The sequence below is a fragment of the Amphichorda felina genome (genome assembly GCF_050947745.1).
Source record: "Amphichorda felina strain 45539 chromosome Unknown scaffold_9, whole genome shotgun sequence".
Classification (NCBI taxonomy): domain Eukaryota; kingdom Fungi; phylum Ascomycota; class Sordariomycetes; order Hypocreales; family Bionectriaceae; genus Amphichorda; species Amphichorda felina.
Window position 1 is genome coordinate 1,266,617 of NW_028145041.1, and position 15,442 is coordinate 1,282,058.

General features: G+C 53.2%; 2 protein-coding genes across 2 annotated transcripts; one reads left to right on the plus strand and one right to left on the minus strand.

The window, feature by feature from the left end:
* Window positions 1-1,437: 1,437 nt before the first annotated feature.
* ACO1O0_008954 (gamma-glutamylcyclotransferase family protein) lies at window positions 1,438-2,100 on the minus strand (the record flags this gene model as incomplete). The annotated part of the gene is made up of 4 exons (XM_083198308.1): window positions 1,438-1,475; window positions 1,534-1,960; window positions 2,009-2,016; window positions 2,070-2,100. The coding sequence occupies 4 exons, from the start codon at window positions 2,098-2,100 to the stop codon at window positions 1,438-1,440; spliced, it is 504 nt and encodes a 167-aa protein (XP_083046043.1).
* Window positions 2,101-3,199: 1,099 nt separating this feature from the next.
* On the plus strand, window positions 3,200-15,002 carry TRA1 (histone acetyltransferase TRA1; the record flags this gene model as incomplete). Its single annotated transcript, XM_083198309.1, has 3 exons — window positions 3,200-3,254; window positions 3,345-3,502; window positions 3,558-15,002. 3 exons carry the CDS (start codon window positions 3,200-3,202, stop codon window positions 15,000-15,002), a joined length of 11,658 nt encoding a protein of 3,885 aa, XP_083046044.1.
* Between the last annotated feature and the right edge of the window lie 440 nt (window positions 15,003-15,442).

Sequence of the window (15,442 nt, forward strand, 5' to 3'; positions counted from 1 at the left end):
CTCGGGTTGGGCATGACAGGAGCGAGGAGGCGACGAGGCTTCATCTCAAACCTCGCGCTTGAAGCTTCATGTGTTTGGTAGCGCGCACTTGACGTACGTCGGCGCTTGGAAGCCCATTGTCGACGTGTCGAGGGGCTCACCGCTTGACATGGTCAAACCACTCGCTGTTTGACCTTCATCGCGTTCTGCCGCTCTGCGGGCTCCAATACGGTCGTTGCTCGAGTACGAGGAGACATTGGGCAGTAGCTCCATGAGCATCTGGGTGTGGTGGCCCCTGATGCCGCCACTTCCGTAGACGATGCCCAAGTCGCCGATATCACAAAGTGGCAATTCTTCTTCCAAGAAAAAAAAGGCCACGCTCATGCGCATGAAGACACCGGCGAATTTCGCTGGGCCGGGGTGGCTAGGCTCTGCCATCCCCCTCAGTTGCCACTCTGGGCCAGTCCGCCGTGGTGGCTGAATATACCATTTCGTATTCCCTGCGAATACAACTCTCGCCTAGGCTGACTTTCTCCAGCCTTGGGACATACTTCAGCTCGTTCTGTTCCAGAAAACGCCACCGCTCAAGGGCCTTAAGATGATTGAAGTTTCGTTCTCATTAGATTCGATTGTAGCCAAGGCGTGTGCGCGAGGTTAATCCCAGCCCAGCTTCATCTCTGAAGCTTCGACCCCCTTGGCTCTTCACGTAACGTAGTAGAGATTAGGTCTGCCGTGAAATTGATACTATTTAGCATACTACTGTGGATTTGGTCCTCAAATCTAGTATTTGGCCGTGTACTAGTCTCTTCACGGTGATTTGCCAAGTCCGGCGTGGGCCGTTGGCGAAGACGGGATTGTCGTCATTGTCAAGAACCTTCAGGGTAACATTGGAGATACTTCCCCCACGTATTAAGGCTGTATCCGTACGGGCCCTTTATAATGGTGAAACGAATTGTTAATAAGGTTGGTTTAATTACTCCACACTGCTTTGTTCTAGAGTGACGGCGCCGAGCCTCACATCCACTCGGAGCTTCGAAACACAAACCCATGGGCGGACCTAGGGAATCTCCTTCTCAACATTATCCGAGTCCTAAAGAAATTGCATCTCAAAGAGAACGTTGCTTGATACTCAATGTGACCGGAGAGATGCGGATGGTTCTTCGGGATTTGTTGTTGGGTTTGCACTGTCTGTTGGTCCGTCCGATAGGAAATTACCCGGTGCCATGACACTCGGCGTTTGCCCTGCCAGGAAATAAAAGCTCACCGTGGTTTTTAGACAATGCGCTGGCTCGACATTATGTCTCTACCATTCAAACCCGCTCCACAAACGCCGTACCATTCTGTCGGGTCTTTCACCACCCCGTTCACCGCTTTTGCGTGGTCATAGCACATTTACAAAGCTGCGTGGTCCGTGGCACCAACGAATCTCCTCTGGCGCTTATGGGCATAGGGGATCAATCATTGGCCTCCACTCACAATGGCCTTGTCGTTGGGGTCTAGAAGAGAGTGAGTGGTCTTGTCTGATGGCGATACGCCTCGAGAGATGAATAATACCTTGCTCGGCCACCCAGCCACCCTGTGCCCAGAACTTCAGCCTGTCCTTGCGGAAGTGCTCAAAGTCCCACTCTTTGCGTTCCAGTTGGTTCGGAAACAGGAAGACATACGCAACGGCGTCTCTCTCGTTGCCCCCGACTTCCTTGCCGCCTTCCTCCTTGATCAGCTTGACCTTAACCTTCCTACGCTCATACTCAGACCCCTCGAAGTAGTCTAGCTTGAGCATGTTGGCCTCCGTCAGCCCGGTCGCGAATATGCCACGAACAGAATGCCCATTCTCGGGAATGATCCCAGGATAGTCGGCAAACCGGACCCGATGGCGACAGTAGTCGTGGAGCACTGCGGGAGCGAGAGTATGCAGGCTTTTGATGGCATCTGGAGGATTAGCGTTGCCGTAACAGACGCTGAAGAAGACCTCCGGAGCCATCTAAAATTCTCAGCATGCCAGTCATCCACTTAGGGGGCACTCTCATACCAGGGTGCCTGTTGTGGATAGTTAGCCATCCACCCTTGTGGCTGTCAGAGACTGGGTATACCATAGAAGAAGGCAGTGAAGTCGCCACTCATCTTGAAGAATCCTGGAGCCAAATCGATCAAGGATCTTTCAAAAACACGAATAATAGTGACTGTGGAGGATATCGCGCCTATGCTTTTATTAGGATCGAGCGAGCGTTGAACAAATATGACACGTGATTGTCCGCGGTTTACACGATACCTGAAGTACGAAGTCAAGTATGACGCCTTGGTTGTTTTTGGTTGTGCTTGTTTTTAATGTCGCAAACTTGTAAATATGGCGCTTTGCCACGCTGTCTACTACTGGTGCCGACAGGGTAATTCGCGACCTGTAAGTACTCTGTAGATAAATATTATCAATATGTACTCCGTACCTACGGATACGTACTAATAGTAGGTAGGTGTACGCATGCGACTCAAAGGAGGGGCAAGGCGACCAACCTGAAGCTGGAGAGATCGTACTGGACCAGCTCCTGACGTCACCACCAACAGCCAGCCTTAGGATCTAGGGTGCAAGTTTGCCAGAGAAGGACTGTATTCAAGAAGTAAACGCACCAACTTCGTAAGGACAGCGATAGGGAGAGCCTGGAGGAAACGAAGCTTGGTATCCGTAGTTCCTGGAGCTAGTATTCCCGACAGTCGACTATCGTTATCGATTGCTCTGAACTAGGAAGGGCCCGATTGGCTGTGGCCATCAAAAATGGGGATACAATATAGGTAAACCCCCCTTCTAGACGGCGTGGCCAACCACAGCGTACGGAAGATTATTCTTCAAGCCCTAGCGCCGTTGGAATTGTCAACCGCATCCCCCCAGCTTTCCACGTCTTTCATGATTTTCGACGCGCTGCGGCTCTCATCTGCCATAACGTTCCCCACGATACCTTCCAAGCCGCCGCCAAACTACCAACTGCCACGAACTCTCCTCCAGCGGGTACAGGCAAGTACATACGCATCAACATATACATGTCCTCAAACGTTCATAAACATTGCGTTTTTTAAGTTTCCTGAACTAGCAACTTTGCGACATCGCGCTCGCAGCTTTGGCGATCGCTTTTAGGCCCTCGCGGCCTCTACCCTCCTTGGGCCGTCATCCAAAGGCTTTACTAGCGAATGGAACCGTGCGAGGCCCCTTAGGGTTGCCGATGATGCCGCCATGTCGGGTACTACTATTGATGATGTCGTAAAACGACTGAGCAGCGCAGACACAGGTACAAATCATCCCGCCCTCGCGACCCATGCCCCGTTGAGCTCGTCCCGCGATATCCTCGAGACCAGGACTAACTGTCGCCCTGCCACAGAAATCAGGTTGAAAGTAGAAGCTGCTACGACCCTGCGCGATAGCTTAGATCACTACACCAGCGGCCCGATCTATGCGCCCTTCCTGAACAAGCTGATGCCCATTTTCATCGGGATCCTAAATGGGCCATGCACTTTTCAAAGCAATTCTCCCGAGCAGGTTAGTTTTTAACATGATTAAGTTGTGTGCGCATGCTTATTTGCTAACCGATCAGAAATTGCGCCACTGCATTCTGGAAGTGCTCCATCGTCTACCTACGACTCCCTCGCCGACCGAGCCCTTCGAACCTTATGCCCCTGAGACGGTCCATCTTCTCATGAACATTGTCCGGCATGACAATGAGGACAATGGCGCGCTCAGTGTCAAGATAATATCGGACATCATGCGCCATCAGCACAAGGTGCTCCAGAGCCATGTTCAGGAGTTCTTGTCATTGATCCAGGAGCTGTTCGAGAATATGGAGAGCATTGTGAGGGAACAGCTGGACAATCCTACGGGGAGCATCAACCCACAGACCGGAGCACCGTCGACACCAGGAAGCTCGCAAACCAATTTCCAATCTCCGCGACCCGGCTCACCTGTGACGACCGTGACCGAGCTCGGGGCCGACCCTCAGCAGCAGAACCGGCCACTGCTCAAAGGAATGCGATCGTTCAAAGTCATGTCCGAGTGTCCCATCATCGTCGTTTCGATATTCCAGATTTACAGGAATACGGTCGCACAAAACGTCAAAGCTTTCATTCCCCTAATCAAGAATGTGCTTTCGGTCCAGGCCGCCGCCCAACAACAGGCTCACGCTGATGCGGCCAAAAGAGGCCAGATCCACACAGGCGTTGCAGCGGGTATCAAGAACAGGGCCGCCTTCGGGGAGATGATCACGGCTCAGGTCAAGACGATGAGCTTCCTGGCATACCTTCTTAGGCAGTTCCACGGTCAACTGCAAGACTTCCTTGGCGCTCTCCCAGACATTGTGGTTCGACTTCTAAAAGATTGCCCGCGGGAGAAGTCAGGGACGCGGAAAGAGCTATTGGTGGCTATCCGCCACATCATCAACTATAATATCCGAACAATCTTCCTCGACAAGATTGACGAGCTTCTCGACGAACGGACCTTGACGGGCGATGGACTGACCGTTTACGAGACGATGAGACCTCTGGCTTACAGCATGCTTGCTGACCTGATTCACCACGTTCGAGATTCACTGAAACCGGAGCAGATCCGGAAGACTGTCGAAGTCTACACAAAAAACCTACAGGACAACTACCCCGGGACTAGTTTCCAAACCATGAGCGCAAAGCTCTTGCTAAATATGGCTGAGTGCATTGCAAAAATGCCCAACAAAGTCGACGCTCGGCATTACTTGCTCATGATCTTGAACGCTATTGGAGACAAGTTTGCCGCGATGAATCGGCAATATCCCAACGCCGTGAAGCTGTCCAAGGCGTACCATCAACAGACGTCACCAGGGGCCTCCGACACATACCTTGCTGACAAGGAGAAGGTCCTTGACTGGGACGAGACGGATATTTTCAACGCCATGCCCATCCGGACATCGATTGCTCGAGACAAACCCTCCGATCCCGTCTCAGACAACAAGTTTCTTTTCAGGATCCTTATGAACGGCCTGAAGAACACTTTCTACCAACTGCGGACCTGCAACGTTGGCGGGGCTATTGACCCAGCCACAGCTCCGGCACATTGGCAAGACGTTTCGTACGGGTTCACCGCAGAGGAGGTCAATGTCATTGTCAAGTTGTTCCGCGAGGGTGCATATGTGTTCCGGTACTATGAGATTGAGAAACCAACGTCCGAGTCACAGTACGCTTCTCCCGTCGAGTACATGGCGAATTTCTACATGGTCTCGAGCAGCAAGGAAGAGAAAGATCTCCTGGAGACATTTGCGACTGTCTTTCACTGCATAGACCCTGCGACGTTTCACGAGGTCTTCCAGCAGGAGATACCCCATCTCTACGACATGATCTTCGAGCATACCGCCCTGCTACATATCCCTCAGTTTTTCCTTGCAAGCGAAGCTACCTCGCCCAGCTTTTGCGGTATGCTTCTCCATTTCTTGATGGAGCGCATTGATCAAGTGGGCTCCGCAGACGTGAAGAAATCCTCTATTTTGCTCCGGTTATTCAAGCTTGCATTTATGGCGGTGACCCTGTTTGCCGGGCAGAATGAGCAGGTGTTACTACCTCATGTGGTGGAGATAGTCACGGAGTCCATCCGTCTCTCTACGAAGGCAGAAGAGCCCATGAATTACTTCCTTCTCCTCAGGTCGCTCTTTAGAAGCATCGGTGGGGGGAAGTTTGAGCAACTCTATAAACAAATTCTCCCGCTGCTGGAGACACTCCTGGACGTGCTTAACAATCTTCTCATGGCGGCTCGCAAACCATCAGAACGAGATTTATATGTTGAGCTGTGTCTCACCGTCCCAGCACGCTTGAGCCATCTTCTGCCACATCTGAGCTTCTTGATGCGCCCGCTCGTCGTCGCATTGCGAGCCGGAACTGACCTTGTTGGGCAGGGGTTGAGGACCTTGGAGCTCTGCGTAGATAACCTCACTGCTGACTATCTCGACCCTATCATGGCGCCAGTCATTGATGAGCTGATGACCGCACTCTTCGACCACCTGCGGCCGCATCCGTACAGCCATTTTCATGCTCACACCACCATGCGCATACTCGGAAAACTTGGGGGAAGGAACCGCAAGTTCATGACAAGCGCAGTCCCTCTGACATATCGAGATTTTGCCGATGATCCTTCTAGTTTTGACGTCCGGCTCATTGGGTCGAAGAAAGACCGGGCATTTCCCGCGGAACTCGGTATTGAATCTGCCATTCAAAAGGTGATGGAGGTTCCCAGGGCCGGCAAAGCCACCCAGCTGCGACAGTACGATCCCTATTACAAGAAGCAAGCCCTCCACTTCATCAAAGCACAAATAAAGCTTCGCATAGGTTTCGATCAGCTTCCGGAAGACCTGCCCCGAATAGTGCGCCTCCAGGCTCAAGATCTTTTGGCACGCAAAACAGACATCAACTTTGTGCCCTTTGAAGTCTCCGAGCGGGAAAAGTCTATTCCCAAGAAGGATGACCAGGACGATGTTGTGAAGAGATTATTGAAGGCTGTGCTCTTCACAGAGTCAATACCGGAGTTCAAAGAAGAATCGGACGCCTTTCTCCTCAGCACTTGCCGCCACGTCGCGGTTATCGAGGTTGGCCGATCGCTGGTGGACCTGAAGCGCAACTTTAGCCCATTTGACCCTAAGGCGGGCGAGGGACCTCTCTGCATCGAAACGAGGTCCCTGTCTGATGCAATTGTGGAGTCACTTGCGTCAGATCATCCCGACGTTCGCGATGCGGCAAAGAGGGTCATCCGAGAGATGTATGACTCTGCTGCCATCATTTTGGGCTCGGAATCCAATGTTGGACGACTTCCCTTCTTCAGCCACCTGAGCAGTATCTTTTGCCACAGCTGTTACGAAGAAGAATGGTACACGAAAACGGGGGGCAGCCTTGGCATTCACTTCTTACTCACCGAGCTCGACCTTGGTGATGCTTGGGTAGCGTCGAAGCAAACTGAATTCATCAGGGCTCTCATGTATGTGATCAAGGACATGCCGCAAGACCTTCCCGAGAAGACTAGGCGTCTAGCTCAGATAAGTCTAGAGGTCCTTTTGACGCGCATCACCAAAAACATCAAGAAGGAGGATGCGCTTCCTATTCCGCAACAGCAAGGCCAAGCGCCACAGAAGCACCCCCGCCTCGCCCAGATTTGCATGCAGTTCAACAACGAGCTATGCCACATGAATAAGCATGTCCGCGAAACGGCGAAGAGCTCTCTCGAGCTCATTGCGAAGGCCGCAGGGTGCGAGGTTTGGGAACTTCTCGAGCCCTACAAGGACAGGTTCCTGCAGCCCATCTATGCCAAACCGTTGCGAGCTCTTCCTTTTGCGACACAGATTGGGTACATCAGTGCTATGACATACCACATGGGACTCAAGAGCGACTGGATTCCCTTTGATGACAACCTCAACCGGTTGTTGATGGAGTCCTTGGCTCTGGCGGACGCAAACGATGAATCCCTGGCTAACAAGCCGGCCGAATTCCGGACCCACGAGCACATCGTGAATCTCAGAGTGTCCTGCATCCGCCTTCTGAGTACTGCTATGGGCTTTGAAGAATTCACCAATTCGCCAACTAAGGGGAAAATACTGGCCGTCTTCTTCAAATGCCTGTACTCCGAATCCAAGCCAACCATCGCTGCCGCGAATGACGCCCTCAAGGCCGCTCTAACGGTCGACAGGAGGCTACCAAAGGACCTATTGCAGGGAGGCCTGAGGCCTGTTCTGCAGAACCTCTCCGAGCCAAAGAGACTGACCGTCAACGGGCTTGATAACCTAGCGAGGCTTCTGAAACTCCTTACGAGCTACTTCAAGGTGGAGATTGGTGCGAGGCTTTTGGATCAGATCGAGTCCGTTGTCGAACCCAATCAATGGCAACCAATTTCCTTTACCTACTTTGAGCAGCAACCCCAGATGAAGGTCATCACGGCGATACTCAATATCTTCCATTTGCTACCACCGCTCGCCGAGGGTTTCAAGGATCGCCTCATTGATCGTTTCCTGGGGCTCGAGGAGAGGCTGAGGAGGACGCACCATAGTCCGTTCCGTCTCCCCATATATCGATATATGAATCGATATCCCAAGGAGATTTGGGGTTATTTGCTCGGAAAGCTGGACGATCTCAAGTACGGCCGCTTGCTCGGTCAAGTCCTCGCCCACCCTGATAGCTCTCCACTTCGTGAAGCGGCAGCAGGAGACATTGATGGCCTGATCAAAAAGTGCAAGGAAGTCATGGAGCAGAATACTGAGGCCAAGTTTGTCGCTGTGGTCAACACCATTCACATCCTAGACTCCCTCGGTCACTGGTCCAATACCAGCAGCTGGATGGACAGGAAGGAAGTCATCTCTTGGCTAAAGGCAACTGGCAAAGATATTGAGCAACATCAGCGGAGCTACAAACTCCCGGCCAATCTACGTCTCCCCGCGTATCAAGCATCAGAGCAGCTCATGTCTATTCTTGTGCAGTCGTTGGAGCGAAGCCCAAAGGACTTGGACGCGCTATTTAACCTTGTTGAGATGGTGACATCTGAAGAGCTCCGGTCTACGCAGCGGCTCTTCTCCTTCATCTATGAGAAGATTATTTCCAGTGATTCCATCGATTTCTGGAAAACAACAATTCTCCGATGCCTGGACGTCTACTCGGGGAAGACCGCGTCCAACAAGACCAAGTATTTCTTGCTTCACTACATCGTGAACCCCATTGTTGCCATGGATGTTATGAGGCATTGGAAGCATCCGGACCAAAACAAGTCTCAAAGACTCATGGATCGATCCGTGATTGAGGCCGTCAGCACCAAAATCTGGAAAGTTCATCCGGAGATGACCCCTGATGACCAAGCTCAGCCCGGTATCGATCATACTCGGTTCGAAGTGCTGCAGCTGTCCGCCATGCTCGTCAAGTACTACTACACCACACTGCAAGAAGCTCGGAAAGACATTATCAAGTTTGGTTGGACCTTTATTCGCCTAGATGATATCATCAACAAGCACGCTGCTTACGTGGTCATCGGCTACTTCATTGTGCACTACGAAACGCCGCCCAAGATCGTCTCGCAGGTATACATGTCGCTCCTGAAGACAAACCAGAACGAGGCGCGGGCTTTGGTGACACAGGCGTTAGAGTTGATCGCCCCAGTCCTCCCCAAGAGGTGCGGTTCTGGTCCTAATGAACGGATCCCGGCATGGGCCATGGCTCCCCGCCGAGTCCTAGCGGACGAGGGTCAGAACGCACAGCAAATGACGAACATCTTCCATTTCCTTGTCAAGCATCCTCTTCTGTTCTATGAGGCGCGCGACAAGTACATGGTCCTGATCATCACTTCGCTCCGGAAGATTGCCATGCTACCTAACCCATCTCACGAGAGCAAGAAGCTTGCACTCAGCATGATGTGGCTCATCTGGACCTGGGAGCAGTGGCGAGTTGAAGGGAAGCCTGAGAATGCCTCGCCGACAGCCGTGCGAGCACTGTCGGAGTCTCCAAATGCCAAGAAAAGGAGGCTTGACGGTGAGGTAGCAACCTCGTCGCCTGCGGCTCCCACGCAAACCGCGCTGGCGGGAAAGCCTGATCAGCAAATTGCTGTAATTTTGCGTCACAAGATGCTCAAGTATCTCGTCGAATTCATTGCCAGACTTAACGAAAGATATCAGCTTCCGTCTGCGAAGCCCCGACCTGAGCATAATCCTGCGCTTCCTCAGACATCACTGAGCACAGAGCTTTGCAAGAAGGCCATGACGCTGTTCTACAACCTAGTACAGCCGCAGTATTGGGGCGATCTTGATCTCGACTTGTTTCCCAATGTCACCGATGTCATCCTGGCAAGCGATGAGACGCAGGCAATCCTTAACTCTGACCCCGCCGACAAAGAGAAGCAAGACGAGAAGTTCCTCACCAACATCATCAATACCCTTCAGGTTGTGCGCATTCTCCTCAACTCCAAGTCGGACGAATGGATCCGAGGCAACATGCCTGCCATACAGAAGGTTTTGGAAAAGAGTTTGAAGTGCGAAAACCCAGAAATTCAGGACTGTCTGCATTTTGCCGATAAGAAGTACGATTATGGGCGGGACTTGAGATCAATCGTGAAGCGGGTGCTAGACTCGGTCCCAGATGACACGCCCATGGAAGATGCCGAGGGCGAAGCCGAGCCAGAGGCTCAAACGTCAGAATTTATAGCTTACCTGTCACAACTGGCTACCGAAGCCATGAACGGTGGCTTATACGTCTCGGGTGTCAACATACTCTGGTCCCTCGGTCATCGCAAGCCACAGATTATCGACCAGCATATTCCATCGCTAATGAAAGCGCTGCAAAGCAAGCATGCCAAGGAACACGTCCAGCATTACAATGCGGTTGCTGGACAGGCTCAGGGGGTCAAAGTCCAGAACCAGGACCCAAACGCATCGCCCGTGGAAATGTCACCGTACGATTTGGAAATTCAGACCAGGATCATGATCAAAGAGATTCAGGTTGTTGCATTGCGCATGGAATGGCTCGGAGACAACAGGCGCCCGTTCCTCAGTGTGCTTGCGACTCTCGTGGAGAAATCAATGCACATTCCGCTGTGCGAGGAGATTCTCAACATGGTCGAAGGCTGGGTATTCCGATCCGAGGGCACGTGGCCGACTCTGAAGGAAAAGACAGCCGTCCTCCACAAGATGCTTTCCTTCGAGAACCGACAGGACCCCACGATGCTCACCAAGTTCTTAGAGCTTGTCATACGCATCTACGAAGACCCGAAGATCACTCGGACGGAACTGACGGTGCGGATGGAGCATGCCTTTCTCATTGGCACCAGGGCTACGGATGTCAACATGCGCAATCGCTTCATGGCCATCTTCGATAAGAGTCTCTCCAAGACGGCTAGCGCGCGTCTTTCCTATGTTCTCACATCTCAGAACTGGGATACACTATCAGAGTCCTACTGGCTGGCCCAGGCATCTCAGCTCCTCCTGGGTGGTGTTGAAATGAACACCAACATCCAACTGAATTCAGAAGACTTCAAAATGATATCCGCGTCCCAGTTAGCGGCCGTCTTTCCCAAGGATAAGGAGGTCCGAGAGCCCAATCAGATGTCAGATGACAGGTTTGAAGCCTTCATGGCCAAGCACAGACGATTCATGGCGGAGATTGGCGACGTGAAAGTCAGAGATGTCATTGAGCCATTGGTGCAGCTCCAGCATATTGACAACCAGTTGGGCCATCAGCTCTGGGTGACGCTTTTCCCCATGTTTTGGTCCTCGACTGCCCGAGATGAACGGATAGATTTGGAGCGCGGACTAGTGGCTTTACTTACGAAGGACTTCCACAGTCGTCAAATGGACAAGCGCCCCAACGTCGTGCAGTCACTGGTTGAGGGTGCCACGAGGTCATTTCCCTCTTGCAAACTTCCCCCACATGTGCTGCAGTTCACGGGGAAGACATACGACACCTGGTACACGTCAATGGTCCAGCTCGAAAAGGCAGTCATTAAACCTGTTGTCGATTCGGCCAAGGTTCAGGAGAGCACGCTTGATGCACTAGTTGGGCTGTACGGACTACTGCACGAGGACGACATGTTCTACGGCACGTGGCGGCGACGCTGCGAGTTCGTCGAAACCAACGCAGCCTTGTCCTACGAACAGAACGGCATGTGGGACAAGGCGCAGAAGCTATACGAAAGCGCCCAGATCAAGGCTCGAACAGGCGTTATTCCACTCGGCCCGGCCGAGTACATGCTTTGGGAGGACCACTGGGTTCTGTGCGCGCAAAAGTTGCAGCAATGGGAGATTCTCCAAGACTTCGCCAAACACGAGAACTTCCAGGACCTGCTCCTCGAGTGCGCCTGGCGCAATCCAGAGATGTGGCAGGATGAACAACATAAAGAGGCCATCGACGGCATCATCAAGGGAGTCATGGATGCACCGACGCCCCGGCGCATCTTTTTCCAGGCTTTCATGGCGCTCCTTAAGTACCACAACCAACAAGAGTCAAGCGTAGACTTTGTGCGTGTCTGTGACGAGGCAATCCAGCTGTCGATTAGAAAGTGGCATCAATACCCGGAGCGCCTCACAAACGGTCATATTGCTCTTCTACAGAACTTCCAGCAGCTTGTCGAGTTGCACGACGCCAGCATAATATGTCAGAGTCTAGCCAACACGACAGCAGCTAACTTGGACGTCAAATCCGGCGAGCTCAAGATATTGTTAGGAGCTTGGCGAGATCGATTGCCCAATGTTTGGGACGACATCACTGCTTGGCAGGATCTAGTCACTTGGAGACAGCACATCTTCAGCCTGATCAATCAGACCTACCTCCAGCTGCTACCTCCGGGGCAGCAAAGCGCAGGGGGTGGTGCTTCTTCGTTTGCTTACCGCGGGTACCATGAGACGGCATGGATCATCAACAGGTTCGCTCATGTCGCCCGGAAGCACAACCTCCCAGAGGTGTGCATAAGCCAGTTGAGCCGAATTTATACGCTCCCTAACATTGAGATCCAAGAGGCCTTCCTGAAGCTTCGTGAGCAAGCCAAGTGTCATTATGAAAACCCCGACGAGCTGTCGAGCGGGTTGGATGTGATCAACAACACAAACCTGAATTACTTCAGTCCGCAGCAGAAAGCAGAGTTCTACACCCTCAAGGGAATGTTCTTGGAAAAGCTGAACCAGAAGGAAGATGCTGACAGCGCATACGGCACTGCGCTGTACTTTGACATTGGAGCAGCCAAGGCTTGGGCCGAGTGGGGTTACTTCAACGAGCGAAAGTTCAACCAGGACACGTCCGACCTGAACTCTGCCAGGCAGGCACTTACGTCTTACCTCCAGGCTGCGGGAAGCTACAAGAACGCCAAGTCTCGAAAGCTGCTTGCCCGTATTCTCTGGCTTCTCAGCCTTGACGATGCAAAGGGGAGCATTGCGATGGGCTTCGACGACTTCAAGGGGGAGACACCGGTTTGGTACTGGATCACGTTCATACCGCAGCTTCTCACAGGCTTAGGTCACAAGGAAGCACCGCGGGTGTACCAGATCCTAGTCAAGATTGCCAAATCGTACCCCCAGGCACTGTACTTCCAGCTGAGAACAAACCGGGAGGACATGTTGGTCATCAAGAAGAGCCAAGAAGCCAAGGAGAAGGCCAGGCTGCGAGCTCAGTCTGCCGGAGCCAACAACAAACCGAGCGCTTCCCCGGCCCAGGCCAAGCAGGAGCCGCCCAGGATAGAGAGGACGCCGTCCCGACCTGGCACTGCGGCCAGCAACGACACGGCTCTGGTCAAATCGGAGAGCCAGGTGAAGGCGGAGGGCAACAACGCGGAAGCCAAGACCGTCACGCCGGTTCCGGCTCCCGCCATCTCCCCGGCCCCCGTTGCCAACTCCGCGGCTGCACCTGCTGCTAATGTGCAACCGTCTGAGAAGAAGATGCCTTGGGAGCTCGCCGAAGAGATCATGTCCGTTCTCAAGACGGCATTCCCTCTTTTGGCCTTGTCTATGGAGACCATGGTCGACCAGATCCAGAAGCACTTCAAGTGCCCGCCGGACGAAGATGCCTATCGACTCATCGTGGCTCTCCTCAATGACGCCCTCGCGTACGTCAGTCGCACGCCGGCCTCGTTTGCCAAGAGCGTCAAGCTCCCTTCGGCCACTGAGACCAACATCACACGCTTTGCCGAGACAATCTTGCCGGCTCATATCAAGAAATCGTTCGAGGCCGACTTTGTGGATGTCAAACCAACTATGTACGAGTATATCCACAAGCTCCGGCGCTGGCGCGACAAGTTCGAGGAGAAGCTGGATCGCAGGAACACTCGCGTATCTCTGGAGACATTTTCGCCGCACCTCAGCGAGTTCCGGTACCAGAAGTTTGACGAGGTCGAGGTCCCTGGCCAGTATCTCCAGCACAAGGATAAGAACCAGGACTTTATCCGCATCGAGCGCTTCCTGCCGAATGTCGATCTTGTGCGGACGATAAGCGCATCGTATAGGAGACTCAAGATGCGCGGACATGACGGCAGTGTCCACCCATGGGCGGTCCAGCACCCAGCGGCCAGGCACTGCAGGCGGGAGGAGCGCATCCTCCAGCTCTTCCGACACCTCAATCAGACATTGAGTCGTAAGAAGGAGAGTCGCCGCCGCGATCTACAGTTCACGCTGCCACTGATGGTTCCTCTGGCACCGCACATAAGAATCGTGCAGGAGGATACCTCGTACATCACTCTGCAGGGTGTGTATGAAGATCATTGTCGGCGGATGGGTATGTCCAAGGATGAGCCAGTGCTGTTCACCATGGATAAGATGCGCGGTGTGCAGGAGGCTAAGGCGATGGTGAGTGGTCTTGTCCCGGTGGTGGCAGAGGTTTCCAGGGCTGACCGGTCACAGAACAAGCCGGAACAGACGGCAACGGCGCGTCTGGAAATCTTCAATGCGATCCAGGAGAAGTGGGTGCCTCACACGGTGGCGCTCGACTACTTCCAGCAGGTGTTCCCGCAGTATGCCGACTTCTGGCTCTTCCGGCGCCAGTTCTCATACCAGCTGTCGGCGCTGACCTTCATGACGTACATCCTGTACATGCACAACCGCTATCCGCAGAAGATCAACATTGCGCGGGGGTCGGGTAACATCTGGGGCTCGGAGCTCATGTCGTACATGAGCAACAACAAGCCATTCTTCCACAACCCGGAGCCGGTCCCATTCCGCCTGACGCCCAACCTACAAACGCTGATGGGCCCGCTGGCCACGGAGGGCATCTTTGCATGCTCGGTGATGGTGATCGCACGGTGCCTAACGGAGCCGGAGCACGAGCTGGAGCACGCACTGACGCTGTTTGTGCGGGACGAGATGATATACTGGTTCACCAGCAGCCACCGCAACGGCATCAGCGACAGCCAGCTCCGGGACTCTGTCCAAGTGAACACGGACTCGATTGTCAAGCGTGCGGCCAGCCTAGCGCACAACCCGTCTGGGAATCTGCCAGCGAACCAGACGGTGATTGACGCCATTGCCAAGGCGGTCAATCCGATGAACTTGGCGCAGTGCGATGCGTTGTGGATGCCATACCTATAATGAGGCGAGAGGGAGAAGGTCATTGATTGCAACTCTTTTTGAGCACGGCGTTTAGAGAGGCGAGGGTGTGTCTGTCTGAGTACATGTAACCACAGGAAAACCAGGTTTTGGGTGGCTGGCCAGGCTGGGACAGCCGGGACGATGATGTTTTGGTTTCTGAATAATGTTTGATATTCCTATACACAGAGAATCATGACGATCTTCATGATGGTCACACAAATCTCAGCATGGAGGTTCGGAGCCCACCCGTAAATACTAGGAGTAGTATCCGTAGCTGCTGCAGGGTTCCCCTTGCTACTCCTCCACAACTCGGCAAGTCTGCCGGTCTGCATATGGATGCATATGGGCGGCTCCATCCGATGCGACGCGGGGTGTTTATTACCAATCACTGTTTGGCCGAGGTCAAGCAGCTTGAGACCGATCGGCCAGATGTTACCTAC